Source organism: Rasamsonia byssochlamydoides (assembly GCF_041956645.1).
Source record: "Rasamsonia byssochlamydoides strain NRRL 3658 unplaced genomic scaffold VTN77scaffold_47, whole genome shotgun sequence".
Taxonomy (NCBI): Eukaryota; Fungi; Ascomycota; class Eurotiomycetes; order Eurotiales; family Trichocomaceae; genus Rasamsonia; species Rasamsonia byssochlamydoides.
Window position 1 is genome coordinate 23,627 of NW_027192430.1, and position 27,961 is coordinate 51,587.

General features: G+C 51.6%; 5 protein-coding genes across 5 annotated transcripts; 3 read left to right on the top strand and 2 right to left on the bottom strand.

The window, feature by feature from the left end:
• Positions 1-204: 204 nt before the first annotated feature.
• VTN77DRAFT_6160 (uncharacterized protein) lies at positions 205-3,922 on the bottom strand (the record flags this gene model as incomplete). Its single annotated transcript, XM_069422408.1, has 3 exons — positions 205-2,953; positions 3,004-3,720; positions 3,801-3,922. The coding sequence occupies 3 exons, from the start codon at positions 3,920-3,922 to the stop codon at positions 205-207; spliced, it is 3,588 nt and encodes a 1,195-aa protein (XP_069276275.1).
• A 953-nt stretch (positions 3,923-4,875) lies between these two features.
• On the top strand, positions 4,876-9,861 carry VTN77DRAFT_6161 (uncharacterized protein; the record flags this gene model as incomplete). Its single annotated transcript, XM_069422409.1, has 2 exons — positions 4,876-8,233; positions 8,294-9,861. 2 exons carry the CDS (start codon positions 4,876-4,878, stop codon positions 9,859-9,861), a joined length of 4,926 nt encoding a protein of 1,641 aa, XP_069276276.1.
• Positions 9,862-10,463: 602 nt separating this feature from the next.
• On the top strand, positions 10,464-14,355 carry VTN77DRAFT_6162 (uncharacterized protein; the record flags this gene model as incomplete). Its single annotated transcript, XM_069422410.1, has 2 exons — positions 10,464-13,848; positions 13,922-14,355. 2 exons carry the CDS (start codon positions 10,464-10,466, stop codon positions 14,353-14,355), a joined length of 3,819 nt encoding a protein of 1,272 aa, XP_069276277.1.
• Positions 14,356-17,471: 3,116 nt separating this feature from the next.
• On the top strand, positions 17,472-19,004 carry VTN77DRAFT_6163 (uncharacterized protein; the record flags this gene model as incomplete). The annotated part of the gene is made up of 2 exons (XM_069422411.1): positions 17,472-18,019; positions 18,068-19,004. The coding sequence occupies 2 exons, from the start codon at positions 17,472-17,474 to the stop codon at positions 19,002-19,004; spliced, it is 1,485 nt and encodes a 494-aa protein (XP_069276278.1).
• Positions 19,005-19,907: 903 nt separating this feature from the next.
• VTN77DRAFT_6164 (uncharacterized protein) lies at positions 19,908-27,074 on the bottom strand (the record flags this gene model as incomplete). The annotated part of the gene is made up of 5 exons (XM_069422412.1): positions 19,908-20,690; positions 20,768-26,447; positions 26,501-26,595; positions 26,660-26,830; positions 26,907-27,074. The coding sequence occupies 5 exons, from the start codon at positions 27,072-27,074 to the stop codon at positions 19,908-19,910; spliced, it is 6,897 nt and encodes a 2,298-aa protein (XP_069276279.1).
• Between the last annotated feature and the right edge of the window lie 887 nt (positions 27,075-27,961).

A 27,961-nucleotide genomic window follows, 5' to 3' on the forward strand; every position in this document is an offset into this window, starting at 1 on the left:
ATAGCAGCCATGAGATTCAGGAAGGCATCGCGCAATGGATATCGTGAGTTTCAAAAAACGGAGAGAAATAGTGGGCGTAAAGAGTTAAAAAAATTGTCTTCCATATCATGACCATTCCTTCCTTTTCTTTTCTGGGCTAGTAAAAGCCGTCAACACCTTCCACGTCATCTGGGAAAAAAAATGAGTGTTCTATGTCTGACTTATTCACAATTCATCCTTAATCTTGCTCGTTGCACTGCTGACGCTGCTTTGGTACTCTTCAGCGACAGAAGCAGCACTAGACTCGACTTTGGAAGCGTAATCGCTCGCCTTCGAGGCCAGGTCTGAAAGGCGAGATTGGGCACTGTCCACTGCAACGGATAGCCTGCTCGTGGCACTCTCCAGAGCAGCAGAGACGTTATCCGCGACCGCAGACGTGGCTGAGGCATACGCGCCACTCGCGGCGCTGAAGGCCGACTCAGCCGGACCGGTAGTAGGCGTACCGTAGATGGCGGTGCTGAGGGCACTTTGAGCAGAGGAAAATGCCTCGTCGACCTGGGATCTGGCAGCCTCCACATAACCCGGCTGCGTGCCGTAGACGGCTTCGCTCACTTGCGAAGACGCAGAGGCGAAGGCATCTGCTGCTGCGGATGTCACGTGCTCATATGTGCCTTGGCTGGAGCCGTGCACGTAGCTGCTGGCAGCGTCCACAGCAGAATTAAATTGCTCATTTGCGGCATTTAGGATATCTTCCAAGACAGGTAAAGGTGTCGCGTGTGTGGCGACAAAAGAGGAGGCTGATTCGTAGGCATCACTTGCATAGCTAGAGGCCGATGACAAAGCTGCTGCTGGATAAGGTGTCTCGTATGCCGAGCGCAGTTTGCTCATGACGCTCTCGGTAAACTCAGGTTCTTTCCCGACAACCAATTCGGAAACCAGACTCTCAAGAGCCTCATATCGATCCAGCTGCTGATTGTATAGCTGCTGCATATAGGGGGTTGAAGTGCCGTAAACCTGCTCACTGGCCCGTGAAATAAGGCTTTCCCAATTTTCAGATGCTTTACTGGCCATCGCCTCTAGGGTTCCTGTAGGTGTTCCGTAAAGAGCGGAACTGACAGAGGCCGATGCCAATGAAAGAGACGCAGATGCTGCTGAGAGTGCAGCGCTATACCTCGAAGAGGCATCTTCGACGATGCTACGCGCAGTACCTTCAGTTGTAGAACCCATGGCTGAGGTTAAAGAGGCCACGACAGCCGCCAAGCTGGCAGATGCCAAGGAGGAAGCCTGGCTATACTGCGCCTCCGCTTTGTTCAAGAGATCCTGGAAGTGTGCGGACGATGGAGTCGGTGTGGGAGTCCCAAAGATAGCCTGAGAAGCTGATTCAACGAAAGCCGTGTAGTGATCATGTGCAAGTCCGACTGCCTCATAGTAACGTCGCTGTGCATCCAGGAGGATAGGATCTTGCGCAAAGGTCGAGGTTGGAGCTATTGAAGCCTTAAGACTTGCATACTGTTCAGAAGCAATACTCAAGGCTTCCTGCAATCGTGACGAAGCAATCGATGAGATAGACTCAAGGGGACCTGTCGTTGTCTTTGTTGCTTGCGAAGGTGGACCAAATAGAGCCTCGCTGACGACCTTCGTTGCTTTAGCATAACGTTCACCGGCCTCACTAGTAAGAAGTTCTATCTGTTCAGAAAACTTTCTCTCCTCGTCATCATTAACGACGTCCAGAATTGGTTGCTGCTCCGTCAAAACCTGGGCCGCCGCTCCTCCCCAGACCTTACTACTGGCCGGTTCTGCCGAAGTAGAAGTCTCCGCGACTGTGGACGAGGTCGTCTCTGTTTCTGACCAGGACGTCGGGAAGGATTCAGCAACAATTGGGTCTTGATCAGTTAGCGCCTCTTCATCAGCTGAGAGCTCTTCCGATGGTGCCTCAGTCTGCAGTGTCTCATTCTCATTTGACCTAAGATCCTGTGTCTCTGTTTCGAGAATAGAAGAAGAAACATCGGCATCAGCTGTCTCGGAGGGTTGACCATCCCGTAGGATGGCCGACTGCAACTCTTCGTCAGATTGACTCGTATCCTCATCTACAGCTTTCGCAGCGGGTTTCACAGGAGGCTCAGTCCTGGTGTCAAAATTGTCGCTGACATCCCGAGCTTCGATCTTCCACTTTCCAACTTCTCTGAGTCTAGTCAGTTCTTTCGCCGCATCTTCGGCAATTGCCATTCCACGCGACAAGATATCGCTTGCGACAGCCTTGGCTTCTTCAACCTTTTCGTGGTTCAATCCAAAGTCGCGGACCTCATTCCGCCAATCATCAAACTGCTTCCTGACTGCGTGGTATTTCGCCCAGTCTTTGTAGGTAACGCCGTCCATCCACGCCCATCGCATACCAATTTCCTGAAGACCGAGATCTCGTATACCGTCGAGCACGTCCAGTGTAGACTCGGATGCAGCTGACACTCTGCGAACGAGCTCCTCTTGAAAAGCGTTGTGCCATTCTCTAAGAGCATGGGCTCGATCCCTGATTGTCAATCCTGCTGATCTGATGGCTTTCTGCAAGTCGCCGATCGCATTCTCTTCTTCTTGTGGCGCGTCAACAGCCGGGAGAGAGCCCACTATGGTGTTAATTTGCGCCTTGAGATTGGAGAACTCGTGATCCACGACCGTCTCCAGAGCCTCCACTAAAGACTTTCCATGTTTCTTCGCGCCACTCTCCAACTGACTAGCCACAATTTCTTGAATCCGGTCCCCGAGATCCTCGACTCCTTTGTCGGCGGCGGCAGCAAATTTCTCTTGCCATGTGCGCAAATCAGATGCAATTTGCTCACGAGCTTTTGCCATCTTCTGCTCCGATGTCAAAGAAGCCTTCGTCGCAGCGGCGTCACGTGTGGAACTGGAACTTGTCGTTTGAGAGATAAGGACGTCCTCCAATGACGTAGTCGGAGTGGGTGTGGCAGATTCTTCGATTGAACTGGTGATACGTCAGCGAATGGGGTCCTAACATACTAAAGAATAGTTTACCTTTCAACTTCATCCATAACTGCTCTGAGCTTCTTGCCCTCGCGATAAGTTGCCAGTTTTTGGCCAATCTTGACGAGCTGAGGTTCAACATTTTCGGAGTAGAGGCCGGTAATTCTGGGCCAGACGGTGCCCTTCACAAAAACTATGAGTGAAGACCAAGTCTTTTGTGCCAATGGAGCCACAGTGCCGGAAATAACATCCCGCCCCGAAGAGTATGTCTTGCCAATGAAAGGCTTGGTCTGAACATAAAGAGGCAAAATGTACTTGTCCTTAATCTCCACCACCTTATTGCTCACAGCGTCGGAGTACGGAGACACAGCAACAATGGCCTGTTGGACGTATGGATCAAGACTGGCTTTATAGATATCATTCACCTTGGCTTGTGCTGAGTATAGCTGCGGCACGACGACTGCTTCCCACTGTCGGTGGCTGTACTTGCCAGCCTGCTCCAAAACAGGGGCCCCGTAGGTGTCATAGCCATGCTTAACGACTTTTGATGCTGGAGTATAGATCCGCTCACTAAACGTTTGGGCATAGGGTCGCGCCAGCTCCACGTAAGGCGCAGCGTAACTTTGGTAGTAAGGGGCGATATGAGGCCCAAGATGCGACCGAGCAATTAGGTACGGTTTGCAGACGCGCGGCGAAGACTCCTCTAGTTCGGAAAGATTTGATGGGCAGCGGAAGAAAGGCGTCAGTACCACATACCATATACATAATCTTGAGGACAACAAAACTGTTAGCACAATTCTCGGAGAACACTAGTCATGACAGCAACGATGTAGAAGGGACGACCGTACCTAGCAATGAGCGACAGACACCACCATACGTAACCTCGCCGTGGCTTATTTTTCTTGCTGCGCTCCGTTTTGAGCCTGTCTTGCGAAGGTTCGGACACCTTTCCATTCTCTAGGACCGCCATTATCAAGTCCTGGGCGCTATTGAAGCACCCTTTTGCGTTTTTCAAAGGATCTGGAGTTGTGAATCACCTCGGCGCAAAGTACAAAAGAAAACCTGAGCTGGTTCGATCAGAGTTGAAGTGCACGAATGCCGGACTTCTGGACATCAAGGATGAAAATGACGACCAAATATATCCCTAGCTGGCGCCTGCCAGCGTAGGTGGAAGTAGTCGCTAAAGGTCTAAGGAAACCCACGGAGTTGGAGCTGAAGCACCGTGAGACGCGTGTTGGCGATACTAGGAAGCGAAATTACACCCAAGCTTTAGAACAGGGAGTCCGAGCATCGCTTCGTAGGCGACGGGGTACGCGTAGTGGAGCTGGTAAGAAGTAGTGCCTTCTTTTCGTCCAAACCCCAGACGGCCGAAGTATCAGGACATCCGATTAGGCATTTAATTTAGGAGGCCTTGTTTTGCCAGGTAGCACGATCTCTGTCCGCTGAGATCATAGCTCCAACGGGGTGGCGTCTCACTGGACGTGTCAGACCGCGCTGTTACGGTATTGTCATTTTGTTTGCGGGGACTTCTGCCCTGGATGCCTGGCGTGTCGTTTGGAGCGGTATTAATTACCGTATGAGGAGGGGAGCCAGCTTAGTCATCCGGCAGCTGAGCCCTGGAGATAAAGCTGACGGTGGACTTGCCACTGTTTCTCCAGTTCCAGCACGTACAACTGTTACTTCCCTTATCTCAATCTCAGCACGCAGGTACCCATCGTCTATTTATATAGAAGTTGGGATCCTTCTTTTTACAGTTGTCTGCGGCTTGGCCTCAGAGCTCACTCGAAAGAGAGAGTTGACCGTCGCCCATGGACTGTGTTGTTAGCTGACGTGCTCCGCACCATTCTAGCAAGTGAGATGTTACCTTCCTGAACCGGTTCTGAGATACAAGTCGATCCGGTGACTGCTCCTGTCACAGTGACCATGGAGGTCGACGATGATCGGCGCCGCCTGCGGGGGGATTCCCCCTTCCCCGATGTCATGAATGACCCTGCCTACGCCACGAATACGGATGCAAAAGGGAAAGGCTTAGATGAACCGGATACCTGTCGAATATGCCGTGGAGAGGGATCGGAGGAAGAGCAATTGTTCTACCCATGCAAATGCAGTGGGAGCATCAAATTCGTCCATCAGGCCTGCCTGATGGAGTGGCTGTCGCATTCCCAAAAGAAGTACTGCGAACTCTGTAAAACGCCGTTCCGATTCACGAAACTATATGATCCCGACATGCCGGCCGAACTTCCCGCTCCGGTTTTCATAAAGGAACTCGCTCTCCATGGACTCCGCACCCTGGTTACGTGGTTGCGGTTCCTGCTTGTTGCTTTCGTGTGGCTAGGATGGTTGCCATGGTCTATGCGAGCTATCTGGCGAGCCCTCTTTTGGCTTGCCGACGGTCGCTGGCCGAGTAGTGATAGCACTCAACGGCCAGTAGCGGTCCCTGCAGAATCATTGATTATGCAGCTCGCAGCTAATGGGACGACTCCGGTGAACCATACATTGGCCTCCAACAATCCTTCTGTATCGACAGCCGCTCAAGCTGTGGCAAGCGCCCTACCTCAGGTCTTGTCTCCGGTTTCATCGATGCTCAATTTTTCGTCTAGTGAGCCTGTGGTGTTTACGTTGGCAAAACGGGCCTTTCTAAGCCTATTCGTCCCTGCTGTTGCGTCGGGTCCCGGTACAACAAATTCAAGTCAGTTTAATACGACGATTTCTCCACGCCAGCGACAACCTTCATGGCTGTCGAATGTCTCTTTTCTGAATTCGTTGACATCCTCCCCGACTCTTAATAATATCGTCATTGATACATTGGAGGGCCAGTTGATTACTCTGTTGGTGGTGGTCTCTTTCATCCTTGTATTCTTAATTCGCGAATGGGTCGTTCAACAACAGCCAGCTGTCAATCTTGGCGAGGAAGAGCGGGATGCCGTTGTTCAGTTAATCGCGGAGAATCGGAATCGGGTGAACCGACAAGAAGAAGCCCCTGCAAACGGACAAGAGGCTCCCTTACGGCCGCACGACGAGCACCCTACGGGCACTCAGCCAGAGCCTGAAGCCGAGGTGGATATCCCTCGTCATGACAGCCAAGGCTCGCCAGCAGAGACCGCGATCCCCAGTTCGTCAGCTCCGGAGACAACCCCCGCTTACGCGGTTGATGCTGGGCCTCTACATCCTCGGCCAGGGCAATCAACCTCCCGACCAACTCTACAGTCACGGAATGCTCTGGATGATGCCTCTAACATTCGCCGGACCATCGAGGAGACAGCAAGTGGTTCTGGTAATCAGGCGTGGCCGGGTTTGGAGACGTTCAAGGATCTGTGGATCCGAGGCGAAGGAAATCCAGAACAGGTCCTGAGGATCATTCAGGAAGAAGGTCGCCAAGAAGAGCTCGGTTGGGTTGTGTCTGCAATGACGAGGCTCCAGAGAGCGAATTCAGCTCAAAATATCCTTCGCAACGATCGCAGAGAAGACCAGCTCTTCAATCCCGATGTTGCTTCGGAAGGACCTAGCTGGCGCCCTTTGACATTTGACGGCCCTACTTGGACAGAAAGTAGACACGAAGATGGCGAGGTTTCAGCCATGTCGGGCGCGCTTACTGCTGATGACGATATCATGGCAACCAGTGACGGACCCTCGCGCACTTCTTCGCCACTCGAGCGTTTTAATGATGATGTTGGCTTCCAAGCTCCCAACATTTCCTCTGAATCTCCTGAGCACGCCGAAGAGCGGGTTGGTGCGCTGCAGCCAGCATCTGCCGACGAGGGTCAAAACCCCGAACCCGGCAATGTAGGCCCAGAGGACATTGCACGTCAAGGTCAGACCGATGGACCTTCTGATAATACTCGTGTCAATTCAGCAGAACCGGCTGCTCCTGTTCCACAGAATTTGGTCGACCAGATTTTTGACTGGCTCTGGGGAGACATCGCGCCTCGCCAAGGAGCGGAAGATGCAGGTCAAGACGATGAACATATCATCGAAGACCCAGCCCTGGAAGCACCTTTTGTTCGAGTACAAAATAGGCAAAATGTCGCTGGTGGTGGACGGGCTGGCAATCAATGGCAGGATCCGGTCGCTGCACCGGCAGCTGATGGTGAAGCAAATGACGTCGATGCCGTGGAGGAAGCCGATGACTTTGAGGGAATCTTGGAGCTCATCGGCATGCAGGGACCAATCTTTGGCCTATTACAGAACGGAGTATTCAGTGCTCTTCTTATCTCTTTAACTGTGGCCGTCGGTATCTGGCTTCCTTACCTCTGGGGAAAGATTGCCCTGGTCTTCTTGACGAACCCGATCCAACTCTTCGTGGGTGTTCCTCTGGCTCTCCTCTCGATTACTGCCGATGTCGCAGTCGACACTCTTATTGGCAGTGTAGGCTATATCATCTACTGGGTCAGCATCGTTCTGAGATTCCTCCTCCGACCTGTTGATGGTTTCCTGCCTTTCTTAGATTGGATCCCAAAACACGCCTCGGTCACCAATACGTCGTTATCTCTTATTGACGGTAGCAGCCAAAGGCTGAGAAGGGTTATAGACAGCTTCTTCAATTTCCACGAGTCGGACCTGCCCATGTTTTCCGTCCTTTCACACCAAGCGTTGCGCCTTCATGAGGCGCGGATTGCGAGTCTCTTCCGCTTGCTATTTGGCATCGGGAAGTTCATTTTGCATGACTTTCCTCTGAGATTACTCTCACAAGGAATTCGGCAAACCCTGTTCCTGACTGTTTCCCACATTGACCTCGTCGCCCTTTTTGCAAAACTACGGCAGTCATTGAAGATGCTGAATAGGTCCACATTGTTTTCACTTGGCAGTCTTGATTGGGTCAACAGCAAGGTCGTCATCAGTATCCCTGACCAGGTTCCTTCCGACTACGATCTAGCACGGTGGGACACCAAAGATCGTATCATTGCGATCATAATCGGATACATTTTCGCCTCCCTTCTCGGTCTTCTCTACCTTAAAATTACTGGTCTGATTTCGGGAGTAAACCGTGGTCAGAGAATTGAAGGTGTTGTTGCCGACGTGCTTCATCAAGCTGGGGGTGTCATGAAAGTCATTCTGATCATCGGCATCGAGATGATCGTATTCCCCCTGTATTGCGGTATTCTCCTTGATCTTGCGTTGATGCCGCTGTTCGAGAATGCGACATTAGCCTCAAGGATCGACTTCACCATGTCGTCGCCTCTCACGTCCCTTTTCGTCCATTGGTTTGTTGGGACCTGTTACATGTTCCATTTCGCGCTTTTCGTTTCCATGTGTCGAAAGATAATGAGAAGCGGCGTTCTCTGTAAGTTGATCCTTTCTGATAATGTATGATGAGCCTCTGACTAACAATTTTCTTTGTTAGATTTCATTCGAGATCCTGATGACCCGACTTTCCATCCTGTGCGCGATGTCCTTGAGCGCAATATCATGACGCAGCTGCGGAAAATTGCATTCAGCGCTTTGGTCTATGGCGCCTTGGTCATTATATGCCTCGGCGGTGTGGTGTGGGGTCTGTCGTTCGCATTCGAAGGAGTCCTCCCGATCCACTGGTCGTCCAACATCCCTGTCCTTGAATTCCCTGTGGACTTGCTTTTCTACAATTTTGTCATGCCATTCGCGATCCGTTCACTAAAACCGTCGGATGGTCTGCACGCTATGTACAACTGGTGGTTCCACAAGTGTGCTCGGCTACTGCGCTTATCGGAGTTCCTCTTTGGTGAGAGACATCGAGACGAGGAGGGTCGCCATGTCAGGCGCACGTGGCGTGATTTCTTCTCGGGAAAGAAAGGGGATCCAGAACACCCTGTGGTGGGTGAAGAACAAAGGATGATCGCGGAGAAGGAAGGGAGGGACGTGTACTTCCTCCGCGACGGGCGGTATGTACGCGCTCCCGCCTCCGACCAAGTACGCATACCAAAGGGCAGCAAAGTATTCCTGGAAGTCACTGAAGACAATAAACGTGTCGACGGCGCTCCGGATCCGGATGATGGTCTGCATGGCAGGACCAGTGACATGTTCACGAAAGTCTATATCCCTCCGTTTTTCCGATTGAGAATTGCCGCCTTTATTTTCCTGATCTGGGTATTCGCAGCCGTTACCGGGGTTAGCGTTACGGTGGTTCCGTTGGTTATGGGTCGGAGAATGATCTCATCTTTCTTCCCGAGCCCTATCCGGGTGAATGATATATATGCCTTCTCGGCTGGTATCTACACTCTGGGCGGTGCTGCCTATGCCCTGTTTTACTGTCGAACGGGGTATTCCATGCTCAAGGAACGCTTGCGACCTGTCTTCGCTTCTCCACGGCAGGCCATTTCAGGGACATGGAAAGCTGCTCTGCAGGCGATTCGCTTGATCTACGTTTCCTCCGCATTCGTCCTATTTATCCCGTCTCTTTTCGCCTTGCTCACGGAGCTCTACGTGCTGGTGCCTCTACACACTTACGTGGAAGATCAAAAACCCCATGTCATTCACTTCATCCAGGACTGGACTCTCGGGGTGCTCTATGTCCAGATGGCGCTTAAGTTCATTCAGTGGAGATCCACTTCGCGTCCGGCGCTCGCTCTCAATGCGATCGTTCGTGACGGATGGCTCCGACCCAATGCCGGCCTCGCCACGCGAGCCTTCATCCTTCCTGTTTCTGTCCTGGCGCTATGTGCCGTGATCCTGCCCTTGTGCGTTGGCTTCATCGTCAACACCGTCCTTTTCCACAATGCTACCGGCGTGATCCATTCGAAGGTCTACCGCTACTCCTATCCGGCGTCCTTTATGGCAGGGTTGTTGGTCTGGTTTGTGTTTCTGCTCCGCAGACAAGTGGAGGTGTGGAGGGCACACATTCGGGATGATGTCTATCTCATTGGGGAGCGGTTACATAACTTTGGCGAGAAAAGAGCCAGGGATGTTGGCGTGCCGCGGCGTATGATGACGTCGTAGACATCGATGAGGGTTTTTTTTTGTTTCTTTGTTTGTTGTATATCAATACCATGTATGTAATATGTAAATATTTATTTAGTTTGAGTCTAAGATTTCGACTCCTTGTTTATCTACTCCGTACTCCGTACTTTATGGACAGTATGCCTACTGCGTCACGTGACAGTACTAAAATGTCAAGTGCCTGTGTTCTCACGACGTCAGATCCCGCGATGGGAAAGGTTCTGCGTCCGGAGTTCTCCGTAATCAGACTCGGACAGGTGATTTTGGCTGCCTAGAGATCAGCGACGCTCCCCACACCAAACGGCCCCATCGTGGCTAATCTGGCATCTGGCCGCCCTGCGGGTCCATCGCCGCTCCCTCCCATTGGTTAGGCAACAGAATTATCGATCTCCCTCTGCGTCTCTAGCCTAGCTGCTGCATCTTTATATCTCTCTGTCCCGCAACGCCGGCTTCTGTCATCTATCTTTCATCAAAGAATAATAGCAGATCACGCTGGACGAGGTTTCTTTCATCCAGTCTCTTCTGCGATGTTTTGAGCTTCGCCGGCATCTTTGAAATTGGACCGGTTGCTTACGCTATAGTCGGATCGGACATCGTCCAAGATGTCCGTCCTTCGCCATGGAGGTTCTTACCTCCAACGACGCCTCACGAAGATGTATACGGACACCAAGACTTCCTGTGAGAGCGTCACAACCGCCTCCAGGGCTAATGACGATCCGGAACTGGTGGCGCTGCATCGCAATTACCGGACCCAAAAAGATAGGCTCCTCGCCTGGGGTCTAGACTGGAGCGATTCCAATGCCGCGCAACCGAACGATATCGATGAATCGCTGACGGAAGCTGGCTTCAGTGACGTGGTTGCCAGTGTCATGTCCTCTATTCAGGAAATTCTTAACGAGGCGGAGCGTCTGCAGCATGTTGACCCTTCTGAGCTGCCGCCAAAGGGCGGCCCCGGAGACCTTCCTTCCAAAGATGATCTCAGCAACCTGCCGATAAAAACGCACTGGACAGAAGAGGATATCAAGCGCTCATACAGCCTGTTGGATGATTTGACTGCCTGCATTGACACCTTGTATGATCTGTCGCGTTCCCGCCGCAACATGAGCATGAGCATGTCTTCAAGTGACCAGGCAGGCGCCAAGGCCAAGTCACGTTCGCAAGCTGGTTCAAAACCCTCGAAACCCACTGGCGACTCGTTCCGTTCCATTTCTGCCGACTCAAAGTCTCCGTCGGCAGCTCGAGAGCTTTACGAGAGCCCGGTGGACGTGAAGGGGAAGGATCCTTCATTTTCCAGCTACCATGTGAATCCGACAACTTTCAAGGAACGTCCTCAAGTGGAACGTTCTCAGACTGAAGCACAGTCCGCCACGAAGCGTCTCTTTATCGACCGATCGGCTTTACAACTCTCTGGAGCATCCCACGCGAAGAGTCCACCCCCCTATGAGCAGGTGGTCCCATCTGCGAATTCGCGGATCATTGGCCGAATTCAAACGTCGGCGACACCATTTCTGACGGGACTGACAAAGGAGTCGACTATTCCCATCTTGGTCGAGTTTACTCCGATGATGCTGGAAAGTCAGAACTCCATCACGATCCCAGCTGCAGAGCGACTGGAGAAGCTGCATCGATCCCTTGACCAGTTGGTAGAGAACTCCAGGGTTTCGCATCTTGGACTGCTACGGTTCCTGGGTTACTACATCGACATGGCCAATGCTCGCTATGCTTTTGTCTACCAGATGCCGATTGATTATTTCCCTTTCTTGAGCAACCCTAGCAATCTTCTGCAGGAGCTGAAGCCGAAAACCTTGGTTTCTCTTTTCCACTCTGGCGATGAGCACCAGGATATACCTGTTCCTAGTTTGGAAAGTCGATTCCGCTTGGCCTACAATCTGCTTCTGGCGGTGCTGCACTTGCGAAGTCAGAATGTCGTTCACGGAAACATCAACAGCAGCAATGTCCTCATCTTTCCTGGGTTGAATAATTCCAGCCAAGATGAGATCGGCAGCCTGACCGAGGATCTCCGCCATCCGTACCTTACTTCTCTCGCTCAGTTTTCCGGCAATGAACCGTCACCTGAGCCGCTGTCGTCTAGTATGTATCGTCATCCCGACGACAAGAGACGGCTCGATGATGAGGCCGCATGGGCCTATGATCTCTATTCCCTCGGCTTAGTCCTGCTGGAGATTGGTCTGTGGACCCCAATCAGCCGATTATGGAAAATGAAATACAACAACGCCATGTTCAAGCAGAGGATTGAAAACGTCTACATCAAGAAGCTGGCGTCGAAGTGTGGGAATGCCTATCTCCACGTCGTGCAGCTGTGCCTCGATGCGCCGAATTTCTTCCTTTCGACGGAACCGATGGCGGACCTGAGTCTGAGAGTACCGCAGGTCTACACTTATCCAGCCCTGGAATTGACCGACCCGGACAGCACTTTTGCGTTCTCGACAAACTTTCTCTTCACGCTGTCCAAAATCATTTGGCGCTGCTGTGCGATCGATATATTTTCCCCGCCTCCGGCCGAAGACTTGGATGACTGCCTTCCTCTAGCTCTCGGTCAAGATCTGGAGACGGCGCCAACTGCAGTCCCGTCGTCCAACGTCCGTGAAGCTGAAACCCCCGAAATGACGGTTGAACCAAATGCGGAGTCGGCACTTGGTGGCATGAAGTTGGAGAAGAAAGTGAAGAAACGGACGTTGAAAAAGCTGACCAACGTTGAGATACCGCAAGAACATCTCAACGAGTGGAACTTCTGCATGTTGCCCAAATTGAGCAAGCTTCTACAGAAGGTCCTGCGAGATTCGTCTGAATCATGCAGCGCCACTCTGATGATGACAGGCGAGACGGTCGACACAGCGAAGACGACAATCTGCGTGACTTGTTCGAATGTCAAGAAGGTTCGGGCGGCCTTGAAGAAGCATTTCGAAATCGATCAAGACTGGGATTTGATTGTCCTACGGGGCGATGTCACCCGATCCAAGGTGCCCAAGAGGAGGCGACGGAAGCCTCAAACGACAGGGCCTGTCAACTCAAGCGAGCCGGCATTTTCGCATTTGAATCCACATTACCAGCAAAAACCTCTCTGTGGAGCGTCTATTGGTGCCTTTCGAAATGAGGAACATTTACCTCCAGTGTCGTATGGCGGAGCCATTTTGGTTGATGGCATGCCATTCGGCATGACTGTGCACCACATGCTTGAGGCCCCGAGCGATGACGAGGAGGAGGACGAGGACGAAGAGGATGATGGCGGAGATTGTCCACCGCGGTCATCTGCCAACTGGGCTGGAGACATGGGCACGACATCTGCAGATTTTTCGTACACCTGGTGCGACGATGACATTCCGGAAACGCACTATGAATTTGAAATAACTGATGATGAAGATGGCGATGCCCAGTCGGTCTCGCAGGACCTAGGTGACTATTGGCTCTCCGATGACGAGTCCTCGGACGATGAAGGGTTGGATCAGAACGACGCATATGCTGATGAAGATGCTGCCTCGATCGGCGACACAGCAGGGATCAGCCCGGATGAAGAACCACAATTGGTTGTCACGCAGCCGGCGATCGATGATGTGCATGAAGACTTCTTCCCTACACTCGAAGATAGAGATGACGAGCATCTAGCTTCCCACAGGCTTGGATACGTCCACGCATCATCAGGTCTGCGGCGTTGGACGCGGAAAGGAGTGAAGCATGAAATCGACTGGGCTCTGATTCAGTTGGATGAGAATCGGATGGATCTTCGCAATGTTATTTTCACTGGTGGTGCGACGTCCGGCTCCAGACAACGACAGCGAACCACAAATCAACCGCCGATTCAACTCAACAAAGTCGCAAGACTGGAGGAATTAGGGGGGTTGAAAGTGCATTGCTGCGGTCGGACCAGTGGCCTGCAGAGCGGACAGATTTCGAGAGCGATGACGTTGGTGAAGCTGCGTGGACGACAGACCTTCTCGACCAGCTTCTGTGTTGACGGCAACTTCGGAGGTAAGTCAGTTCGCTGTCTTCGATTTTTGCCCTGTCCTTGGGTTATTCATTCTTGGTGCTGATTCGGGTGCAGTCCCTGGTGATTCTGGAGCGTGGGTGTTCGAAAAATCAACCGGACGAGTCTGTGGCCATGTGCTGGCATGGTCTGAGAAAAGCCGGACGGCATACATCGCTCCGATGCAGGTGCTCCTCGAAGACATCGCGCGCACGCTGGGCGCGTCGCGAGTGACGCTACCGGGCTGCCAGGACGACAACAGTGTCATGGCCATCGCGCCAGCCCCAACGGCTGTCGAAGCTAGGCGACAGCGTCAAGAACTTCCGATCATGACGGAGCAGTTCCCCGTCGACATCGACATTGGAAGGCTGAACTTGGGCGGTCTGGATGACCGGCCGGGACTGAGCAGGATGGTGGGTAGTGGACGGGGACTGCGAGACGTGTCGACGCCTTACCGGGCAGGATTGTCGATTATGACTCGAGCGGGAGGGCCGGAGCGACAGCTTGCATGACTTGTTGATGCTGTGTTGGTGGTGCTTGACATGGTTGACATGTTATGATATGATGATACCAGTGTACAGTACTGTTATGTAGTCCCTCTTTCAATGGGAAGTAATGGGAAGTGTTAGATTCATGAAGTATTATATTATATTCCACCAGATTCTACTATAGTCAGTAGACTTCAGGACAATAAAAATAATTCAGCGCAGAGGGAGCAGTATCACAATCCCATAATGTACCTGCCTAGGTACAGCACTCGGTAACGTAACCTGTGCTGCCCAAGAACCAGATTCTAACTAGAACACTCTATCTGTGTACTGTACATACCTTCGTAAGAACTTCTAGAATTGCGCGAGCCGAGCCATCATTAACAATCTCTCTCTCTCTCTCTCTCTGATTTGGCACTCTAATTAACAATTAGTAACTATTTCCCTATATAGTCGTCAGCGAAAACGCAGCGCAGCGCACCAACTGTCATGTTCTGTCCAGGAAGCAGAAAGGAGTATTACCTTGGGTATATATCGAAGGGAGCAGGACAGGACGCTTTACAGAGGAAGCAGCCAGGAACTTTTTAGGTGTGACCTGGGGGATTTTAGAAACCGTCATCCAACCATTATCTATTAAAGGGGGGGGGAGGGTTTCGTAACTGTTTTAGTTATGACAAACGTGAGTATTATAAGGAAAAACAAGTTATGTATGTATATACAAACGGTCATTAATTAGATTGGATGATTTAGCCAGTAATAAACCACTGTCTTTTTTTGGAGAAATGTCACTAATATTCGGGGGAAACATCAAATTCTATATAAGAAAAATGTTTAACTGTAAAAATTGTTTTTTCCCCCCAAATATGGACTTTATATATACCTTATAATTACAGTATCGGGCTCTCCACCACAACCTCAAAATACTCCGTAATTTAGATAGTTTTAGATACTAGTCTAGTGGTTAAATTAGATAGAACATCAAAAAAGCCTCATCGACTATTCTTCCAAAAAAGAAAGAAAAGTGAAAGTAATCTCATGAGATATTAGTCATGGTAACAGGTCGTGAAGTTGTACATAGTTTGAATCTATGTATGTACTGTAGCCTTGTGTAAGGGGAAAAAAATAGTCAAAAAAGTGGAAGTCGTTAGTTTTTCTTTTCTTTAGGAACGGCCAGTTATGTATGAAATCTGAGTAAGTGACGTCTTTTTTTTTTGGAGAAACTGTCCAGAAAGTCAACCATCAATGGACGGTTTGGTTTCTAAATATATACGTGTATCCCCGGTATGGATGGACATGGGTGGCAATAAAACCCATCTTGGTCAACATTGCCTTTGGCTATTATAAATAGACTCCTCACTTTAGAATCTCTAAGGATTATATAAGTTATAATTAGAGTGAGTCTTTAATGTGCTTGTCAGGGTATCAATGGTATGATGAGGAATGAGGTACTTTAAAGAAAAAGAAAAAAAAGACATTATATTGTTAGAACTACGGCATACAGCTACAACCGTTGGAATTGAAAAAAAGTAGATTAAATAATAATTAAAACGTCGTTCTCTCAATATTATATTACCGTATTTATTACATCTATTTCATTTACTATTAATATTAATATTAATACCTGTACAGTACAGTACAATCCTGCTCAAAAATCATGTCGACGGAAACGATAAAATAGTAGTAGAATACTAGAATTTTGACTAGAACTAGAATTAGAACTAGGACGGAACGGAATTCCCAGTAGAACATGAGAAAAAAAAAATAATAGTTATGATTAGAAAGAAAAAAAAAAGAAAAAGACGAAGAGAATAATGAGAAAGAAAAAAAAAACTTCCATCTTCCTTCGTTTTGTTTCAGGTATTATTATTATTACCTGCTTTCACGGGTGTCTCCAGAGAGCACTTCCACTTCCGCCTAGAAGAACTAATTAACTGCCTAGGCGCTGAACACACAAATTCATCATTGGGCTTTCTTTTTTTTTTATAAAAATTCAGGATTACGCCAGGATATATTATATCCTTAGTAAGTTATTATTAATGCGATTTTGGGGTTTGGGCGGAATTTAACCTATAAGAAGGGAGGAAGGGGTTGTATGGCAATGAATATAAGATGCATTTTTCATATGACACTACCTAGGTAGTAGGTAATAACAATAGTATCTCCTTGGAGATATCATTACTGCTTAATTCTACTTGATTTTTTTTATTTTTCTTTCCCGATTAGGATAGAATAGGACCTTCTTTGCCTTTTCACTTTCCAAGGTGAGGTAGGGAGTTAACTAGCTTCCTAGGTAGGTAACTAATGGAGGTCGGGAGCCCGATGGAAAATGGTGTCGATCCAACGCTACCTTATTTATTACTGTAATGGTAAGGAGAGAGGCATTATTTTCCGGCCCTAAAATTTAAATTAAGGGAAAAACTTACCTTACCTACCTACCTACCTAGATAGGCAATTTAGGTAACCTTATTACTTTAAAATGGTGGTTATTTATGGAGTCCGACACATGATCCCTACGATAATACGGAGTATTCCTTACTCCGTAAGGTGTAGGTATGTACATACTTAACGCCATGCCTTTTTTTTATTTTTATTTTTATTTTTATTTTATTTTTCATACCTTTTCAACTTGCTTTATTTGGGAAGTTGTTGATGACGATGGACCGTTTCAGGCACTACTAGATCTTACGTATGAAAGCTTAGCTACCTCACTAAACTAAACTAATATTATTCGTCAGCCAGCCAGCCAATCAATCAACTAGATTGAGGGGTTTATGCGGGGTAGATATTGCCTATTTCATCTAATTGGAATGGATCTTCAGGGCCGAAAGGAGGGAAGGTTACATTGAAATAAGCAGGGGTGGAAACTTGTGACAAGCTGACAGTGTCATGTCTATTATTAACTGCCGTGCGTGCATAGATACTGGGGCTTTGATTGGAGGGATTTACTTTACGTACGTGTAGGTACTATTATAGTCATCAGGTACTAGTATAGGTGGTCTTTAGGTGCTATTATAGCTTATACTAACGCGGACGTGATGATATTTATTTAGGCGACTTCCTTGCCTGTTATAATTATGCTTTGTTTCAGAGTACCCTAGATTTTTTTTTTAATTCTTTGTCGGGGGGAAAAGGAAAAAAAGATGACCTTCCTCATAAAGAATCTTCTCCTCACAGGGACGCTGGCTACTGCTGCTTCCTGCCAGGCGACTCTTTCAGTCCCCTTTTACGGCACATCTGCCAACGGATTCTCTGCACCACCACGCGGCTGGAACAGTTTCGGCCTCCAGGCCCTGGGAGGATCCAGCGCGTTCGTCCTCAATCAAAGCAACGTCCAGGCGCAATGCGACCTGCTGAACGCCACGGCCGGATACACGCTTTGCAGCATCGATTCAGGATGGTCGGCCAACGGCGGCGATCCATACGGCAGAATCGTACCCGATACGTCTGTCTTCCCGGATCTGGCGGGCCTGGCGGACCATCTCCATGCTCAGGGAATGCTCCTGGGCGTGTACATCCTGCCGGGTGCGTTCTCCAGTGATGCCAGTGTCACTGTCGAGGGCACCGATATCCAGCTGGGCTCGTTGTTCGATCCCACCCAGCCTAGCTACAACCTGCGCCAGACGTTTGATTATAGCAAGGATGGCGTGCAGCAGTGGCATAATTCTGTGGTGAACAATTTGGCTGCCATGTAAGTAACGTTCTTTCGATTCTGATAATTCTTTTCTGACATCTGCAGGGGCGTCGACATGATCAAGCTGGACTACATGACCCCCGGCAGCCCGGACGCGGGAGAAACGCTTCCTGCCAACAACTCCCTGGCGGCAGTGGCTTATCACAATGCGATTCAGCAGTCTGGCCGCTCGATCCGCCTCGATCTCTCCTGGAAACTGGACCGCGACGAGGGAAATGACTGGCAGATCTGGAGGACGCACGCCGACGCCCTGCGGCTGGACCAAGATATCAACAACTCCGGCCAGTCGACTCTTGTCTCGTTCGCCACGGTCCAGCGTGCCATCGAACAGTATCGCATCTTCATCAACCAGCAGGAAGAAGACCCCACCCGTCAGGGCATCCCCATCATGATCCGGCCCGACATGGACAACATGTACGTGGGCAACCCTCAGTCCCTGACCGGTCTGTCGGACGTCGAACGCTATACCGTCGCGATCCACTGGGTCGGCGCAGGCGCCAATCTCATCACCGGCTCGGACCTGACGCAGATCGATGCCCTGGGCCAGGAGCTCCTCTACGATCCGGAGGTGCTCTCCATTGCCGACTTCACCGCCAACTACCCCATGCAGCCCAAGAACCCATTCAACACGGCCGACCCAGGCTCGCAGGCCTCCTCGCAACTACAAGCCTGGATCGCGGGACCAGACACCAACAACCAGAACGCCGTCGTCGTCCTGGCGAACTACGGGCCGGACCAGGGCCAAGGCGGGTTCGGCACCAGCCTGGAAGGCGTGCAGCTGGTCAACATCTCCCTGGCGGACCTGGGCATTGCAGACGGCCAGCCGAATGGCGCGCCTGGCTGGAATGTCCGCCGAGTCCTGGGCGGTGGTGGCTCGGGAGGAGCGGACCACACCGATCTGGGCATCACCAGCACGTTTATGGCGTGTAATCTGGGGCCGGGAGAGAGTGCGCTGTATAAGTTGACAGCAGTTAGTAGTTAGTTGGCTCGCAGCAGCATCTTCAGTGCAGTTGTATGTACTGTACATAATCAAGTTTTGTCTCTGACTGCTAGCTAAAATGTGAGAAACAAAGAAAGAGCATGCAAATAATGAAAAACATAGGTTAAAAAAAATAGATTATATTGTCCTGGACAATCCAGACACACACCATGACAGTGAATGCATAGGCTGGTGAAACCCTTCTTCCAATGCTTTGCCCAGTCCTTTGTTAGTACACATATAGTTGGTTGGACTTGCTGGTAAGAAGAATAATAAGAACCAAACAAACCCTTCACTCTACCTGACTTTGAGCTGATACATACATGTTAGGATGAAACCTTTATATAAAAAAAGAACTGGAGAGTGTGTGAAGGTTTGACAGAAAAAAAAACTAATGGTCAAACTCACTCCCTACCCAACTTCGACGGTTCGACCTGGGAGATAAAGTTTAGGCCTAGTAAATCTTTTTATAAAAAAAAAAGCTGGAGAGAGGGAGAGAGAGAACATTTCTCACTTGCAGATTCTTGTCATGTACACATTTGTATACACCCAAAAGTTACAGAAGACAAAAACTTCATACTAGCTACATCCTCACCAGGAAATGAAGTAGAAAATGAAATTGGAGATAGAAAAGAAAATCGTATCTGCGTACTGCTCAGAAATCATAACTACATACACGCATAAACACATGCACACATGCTCGTTTCCACAGTGACAAAGAAAGACAGAAGACAAAAATGAACCAGACGTTTCCCACCTCCCCTCCATCCCGTCCCATGGCCGATCATAAAACTGGCCTTCTATTCCCCCATCTAAAACACATGCATCGAATCATAAACATAAGAGATACAGATATAAAGGGAAAAAAACATACAGGAGCGATCTGGAGAATCCAAATCCATCAAACTACGACGAAGAGAGGTATTTCAAGACAGACTCCCGCTCCTCCACGGGTAGCATGCTCAGCACTTGCTGGACTCCCTTGAGCCCACCCTCCTTGTTGCTCATCAGCAGCTGGGCAACATCAAACGCCACCGATTCCGTCTTGAGCGCCTCGATCTTGGAGTAGATCGTCTTCTTGTTCTCTTCGTACCACGTCGCCACCTTACGGTCGTTGTGCTCGAACTCGTCGTCCAGCATGCCGCTCCACGACCGCAGAGTGCGCAGATGAGCCTCCCGAGCAGACGGCTGAGAAGAATTGCCGGCAGATCCGTTGGCCGGAATGGCGCCCCCAGTGGCGTTTCGAGCAGGTTGGTGCGGCGCAGCCTCGATCATTCGCTTCAGGATCAGTTCCTCACTCAAGCGACGACGCAGACGCCAGTAGAAGAATCGCCTAGCGTCCTTCCAGCGCAAAGCCCGACGGATCGTTCCCTTGGCCTCCATACGGCCGGCCCGGTCGTGGAGGTCGGCGAACTGCAAGGCAATCTGCATGTACACGGGAAGAAGTTGTTCCTCACGGGCAGCCATCTTCGCCTTGACTTCCGACAGCTGCTCCGTGCTGAGAGACTTGTCTTCGAGCGCACGTCGGAGCTCGCCATAGGTGGCATCCAGTCGAGCCATGGTATCGAGCTGCTTCTCGCGACGGAATTTGATGTTCACAATACCCTCAGGCTCGAGGACACCGCCACGAGATTCTTCGTCCGCGTACATTTCCATCTGATCGGGGTTGATGGTAGGATCAATGACGACCTATTCACGCATTAGCATGCTGTGAAATTCGACGTCGACAGGGCCAAAAAAAAAAGGAAGGAAGGAAGGAAACCTACCCAGGAACCACCACGAAGCTCGCCAAACGGCGGAATGTAGACGAAGATAGGCTGCTCATACTTGACCAGAGCGTCGACAATGTACGAACCATACTTGAGGACTTCGTTGTACATGTCACGCTGTCCACCCGAGAAACCTCGCCAGTTGGCCAGAATCATGACCGGAAGCTGCTCGCCATGGTTGAAGTCCCGCAGAGCCTGCGCAGTCTTGAAAGCGGAGTTGGGGAACCACACTCCACCAGCTTCGGTGGTGACCATCTCCATCGAGTCCGGATTGGCAGGATCGGCAGGAGTGACGTTGTCAACGGACCGGGTCTCCACGGCGATGACTCCCATAGGGATACCACCAAGCCTTGCACGGCCAACAACCACCGTTCTGGCCCACCCTCCAAGACTCTCCTGGAAGGAGTCCTTGTCAAACAGACCAGGCAGGAAGCCTTCCTCGTCTTCCTTACCACCAATGAGCCACCTCACGTCGTACGTCTGCTTGGCAGGCGGGTAGTAAGCAATGTCACGATCCCACGTGTCAGACCACGGCGTGATAGGAACAGGGGCACCCTTCTTGTCCGGCACAAAGGACATCCAGTCAACGATCTTCTGGATGCCCTCAAAGTCGTCATTGGCCGTCATGTGGGAGACACCGTTCTTGTACATGATCTGCGTTCCACCAAGCTGAAGGTTGGACGTGTACACTTCTCGGCCAAGCAGCTTGTTGATGGCAGGCGCACCGGTCAGGATGATGGGCTGACCCTCGACTTGGATCGCTCTCTGTCCGAGACGGACCAGATAGGCACCGATACCGACCGAACGGCATGTCACCAGGGTGATGGTGAAGATATCTTCATACGCTCGTGACGTGGCACCAGCGATCAGACCCGAGCCTCGCAAACACTCGACACCCAAGCCATCCTTGGCTCCGATGATGGTCGTGATCTTGTGTCTCTCCTCACCATCCTCGTAGACGACCTCTGTGATGACCTCCTTGCTCTTGCGCTCATCGAACCTCTTCTTGACCTCGGGAGTCAAATAGAGGTATTTGAACCCAGCCTCCGGCTTCTCCGGGTCATTCCAAGCGACATTGAAGTACGGGATCAGCTCGTCTGCCATTCCGATACGGGCACCAGAGTTGGCAGAGAGGTAGACACGCGGGATTCCAAGCTTCCTTGCAAGCTCCGTACACTTGTGGAAGAACTTGTCCTCCTGCGGGCCAAAGGAACCGATCTGGTACGTGATATCGTTGGCGATGATAATGAATCGTCGGCCACGAGGATATTCGGGCGTGTAGGCAGTCACGATCCATCCAACCATACCGTGCGTGTTGGTTCCAGCTTCTCGAGACACCTCCACCAGGTTGTCCCTGTCGTCCAAGACGAGCTCGCTGTATTCGATGCATTCGCCGACCGGCGGCCGCTTCTCGGCGAGCGACGGGATCTTCTCAATGGCCTTCGTCCAGCTGTTCTGGAAAGCTTGACGGAACAGCTCGGGGAAGTCGTACACGTATTGCGTACCCATCAGGTGGGCCTTGTACCGCTTTGGCTGCAGCCACTCCTTGGTGGGATATGGAGTCGAGACGGGACGCAGATGCATCGAGCCGATCTTGGTCGTGCCGCCGATGCTGTAGAAGATCCACTCACCCTTCTCGGACTTCTTCTCAACGTACAATTCAATCTGAATAATGAACCCATACGTGTTGGTGATGATGACACGGAGCGGGTAAGGCATGCCAGACACTGGGTCAGTGCACAGGATACGGATCTCAGCTCCAGTCACCCGCAGTCGCCAGAGACGAGGGCCAAACCGGTCCAAGAAACCAGCCAGGGCCTCCTCGACATCCTTGGGCTGAAGAGGGAACACGGGTGAGAAGTTGATGAAGATATGGTTCATGTCGGAGTTGTTGTTCCCAATAACTTCCAAGGCGTCGAGAATATCGTTCAGCAGGCGGTCCGCTTCCGAGATCAAGTACTCCGCCGTGGGAATATCGTCCCGGAGGCGGCCAGGACGCACGACGGCACGGGTGAAGTATCGCTTGTCGACCGCCTTGTCATTCTCTGGACCCTTTCCGATCGCTTCGTACACGTGAATGTTCCGGTTCTCCGTGAAGACGGGCTTGATCTTGAATTTCGACAGACGGCCCAGTTCCAGCTGGAAGGCCAGAGCAGGCTCGCTGTGCCGGATGCTCTCATCTTCCTCGTACAGCGGGCCTCGGAAGGTGAAATAGCCTGGGTAGGCGCCATCTTTGTGACCGCAGAGGAAGGTCACCCGACGAATACGGCGCTCCAGCAGCTCTTCCTTGTGCTCACTCACAATGGCGTTGAACTGGGCAAAGAGCTGAGAATCATCCAGGTTTTCGACATCACGGATAGCGACAGTGCAAACCCCGGTGAGTTCGCCATTACTGTCAGATCGCTGAGCGGGCCGACGCTTACCCTCGAGCTCGGCGATGAGGTTGTTCTCGAGAGTCTTCTTCGGCTTGGCACTTCCACGAGGGAAAACCTCGAGAGCTCGGATCAGATTCTCCTCCGCCTCTTCCAAATACTGGACGGGAATAATGACACCCTTCCGGGGAATCTCATTCGGGTCGGTATTGACCAAGTAGGACATGTCACTGATGGAGTTGACGCGCTTCATAAATGGATTCATCGTGTCAGTGGTTGGGGTGCTTGGCGTCGATGGGTGAGAAGAGGTGATCGGCAAGCCGAAGTCGGCCTGGCCAATCTTGCCCAGCGCAAAGTCCCAAGAGACATAAGGCGTGTCACCGTCGGTGTGATATTGCATGCCTTTCAGCGTGTAAGCTCGGTATGCGCGGCGGACGTAGACTTCGAGGGCGGCCAACGTGACCCAAGGATCCGAGTGAGAGAAGAACTGCGGAAGGACGTCAAAGACAGTGTACTTGGAGTCGACCACTTCCTTCAGAACCTCGAGGTCGGGTTCCCTTCGGTGGTCCCAACCAGTCTCACCATACCGTGACTCGACCACGGAAGAACGCAAGATATGCTCCATCTGCGCAGCCCTCTCCTCCAAGGATGGGAGTGCGCATTGGATCAGAAGTTCACGAGCCTTCAAAGCAACCTTGGAGGCAGCCCGAGACTCGAGCTCGGTCAGTTTCCGCAAGATCGGCTTGAAGTGCTTCCCGACGTTGCCAACGTTGGGCTTGTTCGGGCGATACATCTCCAAGATGTCAAGGACGAGGTTATTCTTCGAGCCAATCTTGGTATGGGAGAGGACGGTGTGGACGACACTGAGAATATCGTCCTTGTTCTCGTCTCTCAGCCTCAAGATCACGTCCTCGTCACGAGTATTGCGTCCCGTGAATTTTCTCTCAACCTCCCAGTACTGTTCCAGAAGGCCGATAAACACATCAAATTCGTGTACCTTGAGTCCGTCCTTGTACCGATCAATCACTTGGACGAGAGGCTGGAGGGTGGTCTTAAGAATCTCCGCGTCCGCAGGATTGACGTTTTCCTCGATGAACTTGACGAGTGTCTTCTGGAGCTGTTTGGCCGGGAATTCGGCCTTTCTGGCCTTCGCGCGGTCGACCACTTGTGTCAGTTGGGTGCTCAGCTTGCCAGGCATCCGAGAATGGAGGGCAGAGTACTGAGCATGCCACTCTCCATACGGAAGTTCGGGATCGCGCAGCACCTCGACCAACTCCTTCAGAGTGGATTTCATGAGGAACTGGTTGTCGTAGCCTTTGAGGATATCCTCCAGAATGCCATGAAGGAGCTGGAATCTCTGCGGAGGCTTGTTACCCACCACCTGCGGAGGACCGAAGTCGGGCAACTGGCCAAGGAAGGGCTGAGCATGCTTCACACGGGATGGGTCATCCAGGGTGAGGATTCCCAGGATGTCACCCGCCTCCAGCGTCGCACCGGGCTGCTTGATGAACTGCACGGTACCGTCCTCCTGAGCAATCAGGGGCATGTACATCTTCATGACCTCGACCTCCGCGAACGGCTGGCCCGCTTTGACGTGGTCTCCGTTCTCAACCGTGAATTTGACCAGTTTTCCCGGACTGGGGGTGCGCAACTGAGTCGGATCGTTTTCCTGTTCCAGCAGGCAGGTCTTCCCATCCACACTCAGACGCGTGGCTGCAGCCTCCTCCTTCCAATAGACATTGTGACTCCGACCATTCAATAGGACCAGCAATCCACCATCCGCCAAGGCACGAACACCCACGGAGCACTTGGAACCGTTGATGAAAAGATGGTAGCTGTCCACACTGGCTCTGGTAGCGGTGAACTTGTATCGGGATCCTTCGTAGATGAAGTCTACTGGGAAGACTGTCTTGAGAACCTCCTTGGACGGGACCTGACCCTTCTCGAGTCCCTTCCGGTATTCCGCAATGCAGGCTTCACTGGCCAGATGGGCTCTGGTGACCGCTCCACAAATAACCGCCAGCGTCGGGTCCGGGCGCTCCGCAGTCAGCTTGTTCGAGATCAGTTCATCCAGCCAGCCCGTCGTGATGGTGTTCTCCTCGAAGGCCGGGGTTTCGAGCAACTTGATCAGGTATTCGACGGTGGTTCGGAAGTCGCCTCGAATGCTCAGTTCTTTCAGGGCAACAACCATGTGCTTCCGCGAGGCCGATCGATTTTCACCATAGGCGAAAATATGGCCAAACTGGCTGTCGGAGAAGCTGTGAATTCCACCCGAGGTACCCACGGAGAAATAACCCCACACGTTCGAGGAGCTTCGGAAGTTCAGCTCGTGCATCGTTCCGCTAGACGGCTTGAAGCCCTCACCGGGGTCCTCCGAAGTGATACGACAGGCCGTGGTGTGGCCCTTGGGCTGCGGCCGGCGCTGTGCCTTGTGGCTGTCTTCGTTGGTGAAGTCGAAATCGATGGGGGACGAGGTGTGAGGGTCGACACCGTACAGGAGACGGATATCCCGGATGCGGTGGAGCGGAATACCCATGGCAATCTGCAGCTGGGCGGCGGGTAGGTTGACACCGGTGACCATCTCGGTGGTGGGATGCTCGACTTGCAGACGGGGGTTCAGCTCCAGGAAATAGAACTTGTCATCGGCGTGCGAATACAGGTATTCGACCGTACCCGCCGAGACGTAACCCACCAGCTTTCCCAGTCTCACGGCGGCACGCTCCATGGCCTGGAAGGTGCTCGGCTTCGCGATGGTGACTGGAGCCTCTTCGATGATCTTCTGGTGTCGCCGCTGGACCGAACAGTCTCTGCCGAAGAGGGAGATGTTGTTGCCGTATTGATCGGCGAGCAGCTGGACCTCCAGATGTCTCGCGTTGGGAGCCAACTTCATGATGAAGATGGGCGAGCCCGGGATTTCACTGGCCGCGGCCTTGTACATGCTGATGAAATCCTCTTCGCGTTCGACCTTTCGGATACCCTTACCACCACCACCTTCGGAAGCCTTGATCATGACGGGGAAGCCGATCTTCCGCGCCGCCTCGAGACCCTCCTCGGGGGAGTGGGTGCATCCTTTGTCGTAGACGTGATCCTCGACTGTCACGATACCATCCTCGTTGATTTTGACCTCGTCAACGCCCGTGCCGGACCACGGAATGCAGGGGACTCCCGCATGCTGAGCAACTATCGTCGACGAGATCTTGTCACCGAGAGATCGCATGGCGGAGCCGGGAGGTCCAATGAAGAGGATTTTCTTCGGAGAAGCGGCCAGGGCCTCTGGTAATCTCGGGTTCTCTGACGCATGTCCCCTATCCAGTCGTCAGAGTCTGTATGATTGTCCGCCAAGTTTCTTGTATCTTACCATCCTGCCCACACGGCGTGAACATCCATTCGCTCTGCAATATCGACTATCAACTCGACATTGGCGTAGTTGTTGTTATTCGTACCACCCGGAACCTGTCACACTCCACGGTTAGCTCGAAAGAGGCAAGGGGAAAGCAATCCTCCTGTGCCAACGTACCTCCACGTATTGATCCGCCATGCGGATGTAGTCTGCATTGGCATGTAAATCTTCCGGCGTGGCCATCACTGTGAATTGGATGGCCCGCTCGTCGCCGAAAGTTTCGTAGGCCCATTTTCGTACCGATCGAATCTCTTTGACAGCGGCAATACCGTTGTTTGCGATAAGCACCTATCGAGAGGGCTCTGCGTCAGTTGTCTATTTTCACCGCCGGCGCAGAGACTGTTCCATTAAGTGGGAGCCATACCGATGTGATGACCGAGTGTCCATCGTGAGCGGCGACGAAGTCCTTGACCTTGCTCGGGGGGGCCACCTCCAGGCGGTTTCCGCCGATGAAATGCGACGGGAGGTTGTGTTTTGCGGCGAACGAGCTCCCGGTGCCGTTCGCCGGAGCGGTTCCATTCGTGACAGCCATGTTGACCACGGTCAATCAGACCTTCCCATACAGGAGTCTGGAGGGATCAAAAATCGTGCTAGGTGCGGATCTGGGGGAGAGCGGAGGTTTTTCTCCTGGGTATCAAAAAGTCCCCGAAGAGAGGCGCTGTTCTAGAATGGGGTCCGAAAATTAGGGCTGACCGCGGGCGTCGACGGGAGCGCGGGAGAGGAGTTCAGCCGGGGAGAGAAGCAGCTAGAACGGCAGGAAAGTCAGAAGAGAGTATATATAGACATCTAGGGAGTGACTCGAAGTCTGTTTGGTGGTCGGAGAGGAGAGATCAAAAGTGTCACCTCCGAAAGGACAGTGGTTGTGGAGGAACGATTGTGTCTAGGAAGGGAGGAGAACAGGTGGGAGGAAATGCGAAAGCGGCAGGAAGTGGATAGGATAAGGATAAGGGTAGAGCCACTCTCTCGACCACTAACCTCCACACAATATTATGCTTATTCTTAGGTCGTAACTGTACAGAAGGAGAAAAGAAGAAGAAGAGGAAGAGGAAGAGGAAGAGAAAGGGAATGACGGAGACGAGACAGCGGGGAATTGCTGTGTACGAGGCCAGGAAAGAAAATAACAATACAGCACACACAGTACAGCAGTGAACCCACAGCGAGTGGCTCAGTGTCGCCGCAAGCGCAGAGCTGCAACAGGCACAAAAAAATTAGCGGGGCCCGAACGGCGAATCCCCAACTGATGAACCTGCCAATTGGAAGGGCGGTGATTCTCGGCACGGGCCTTTTTCTGCGCCAGCTTTCCCCAACTTCGGTGCTTTTGGCTTGTTGGGCGGCCCCATGACGTTTACAGAAATGGATAGGGCTGGTGGCTGCCCGCCAGAATCATGTTAATCGGGGACGTTTCGAGATAGTATCACG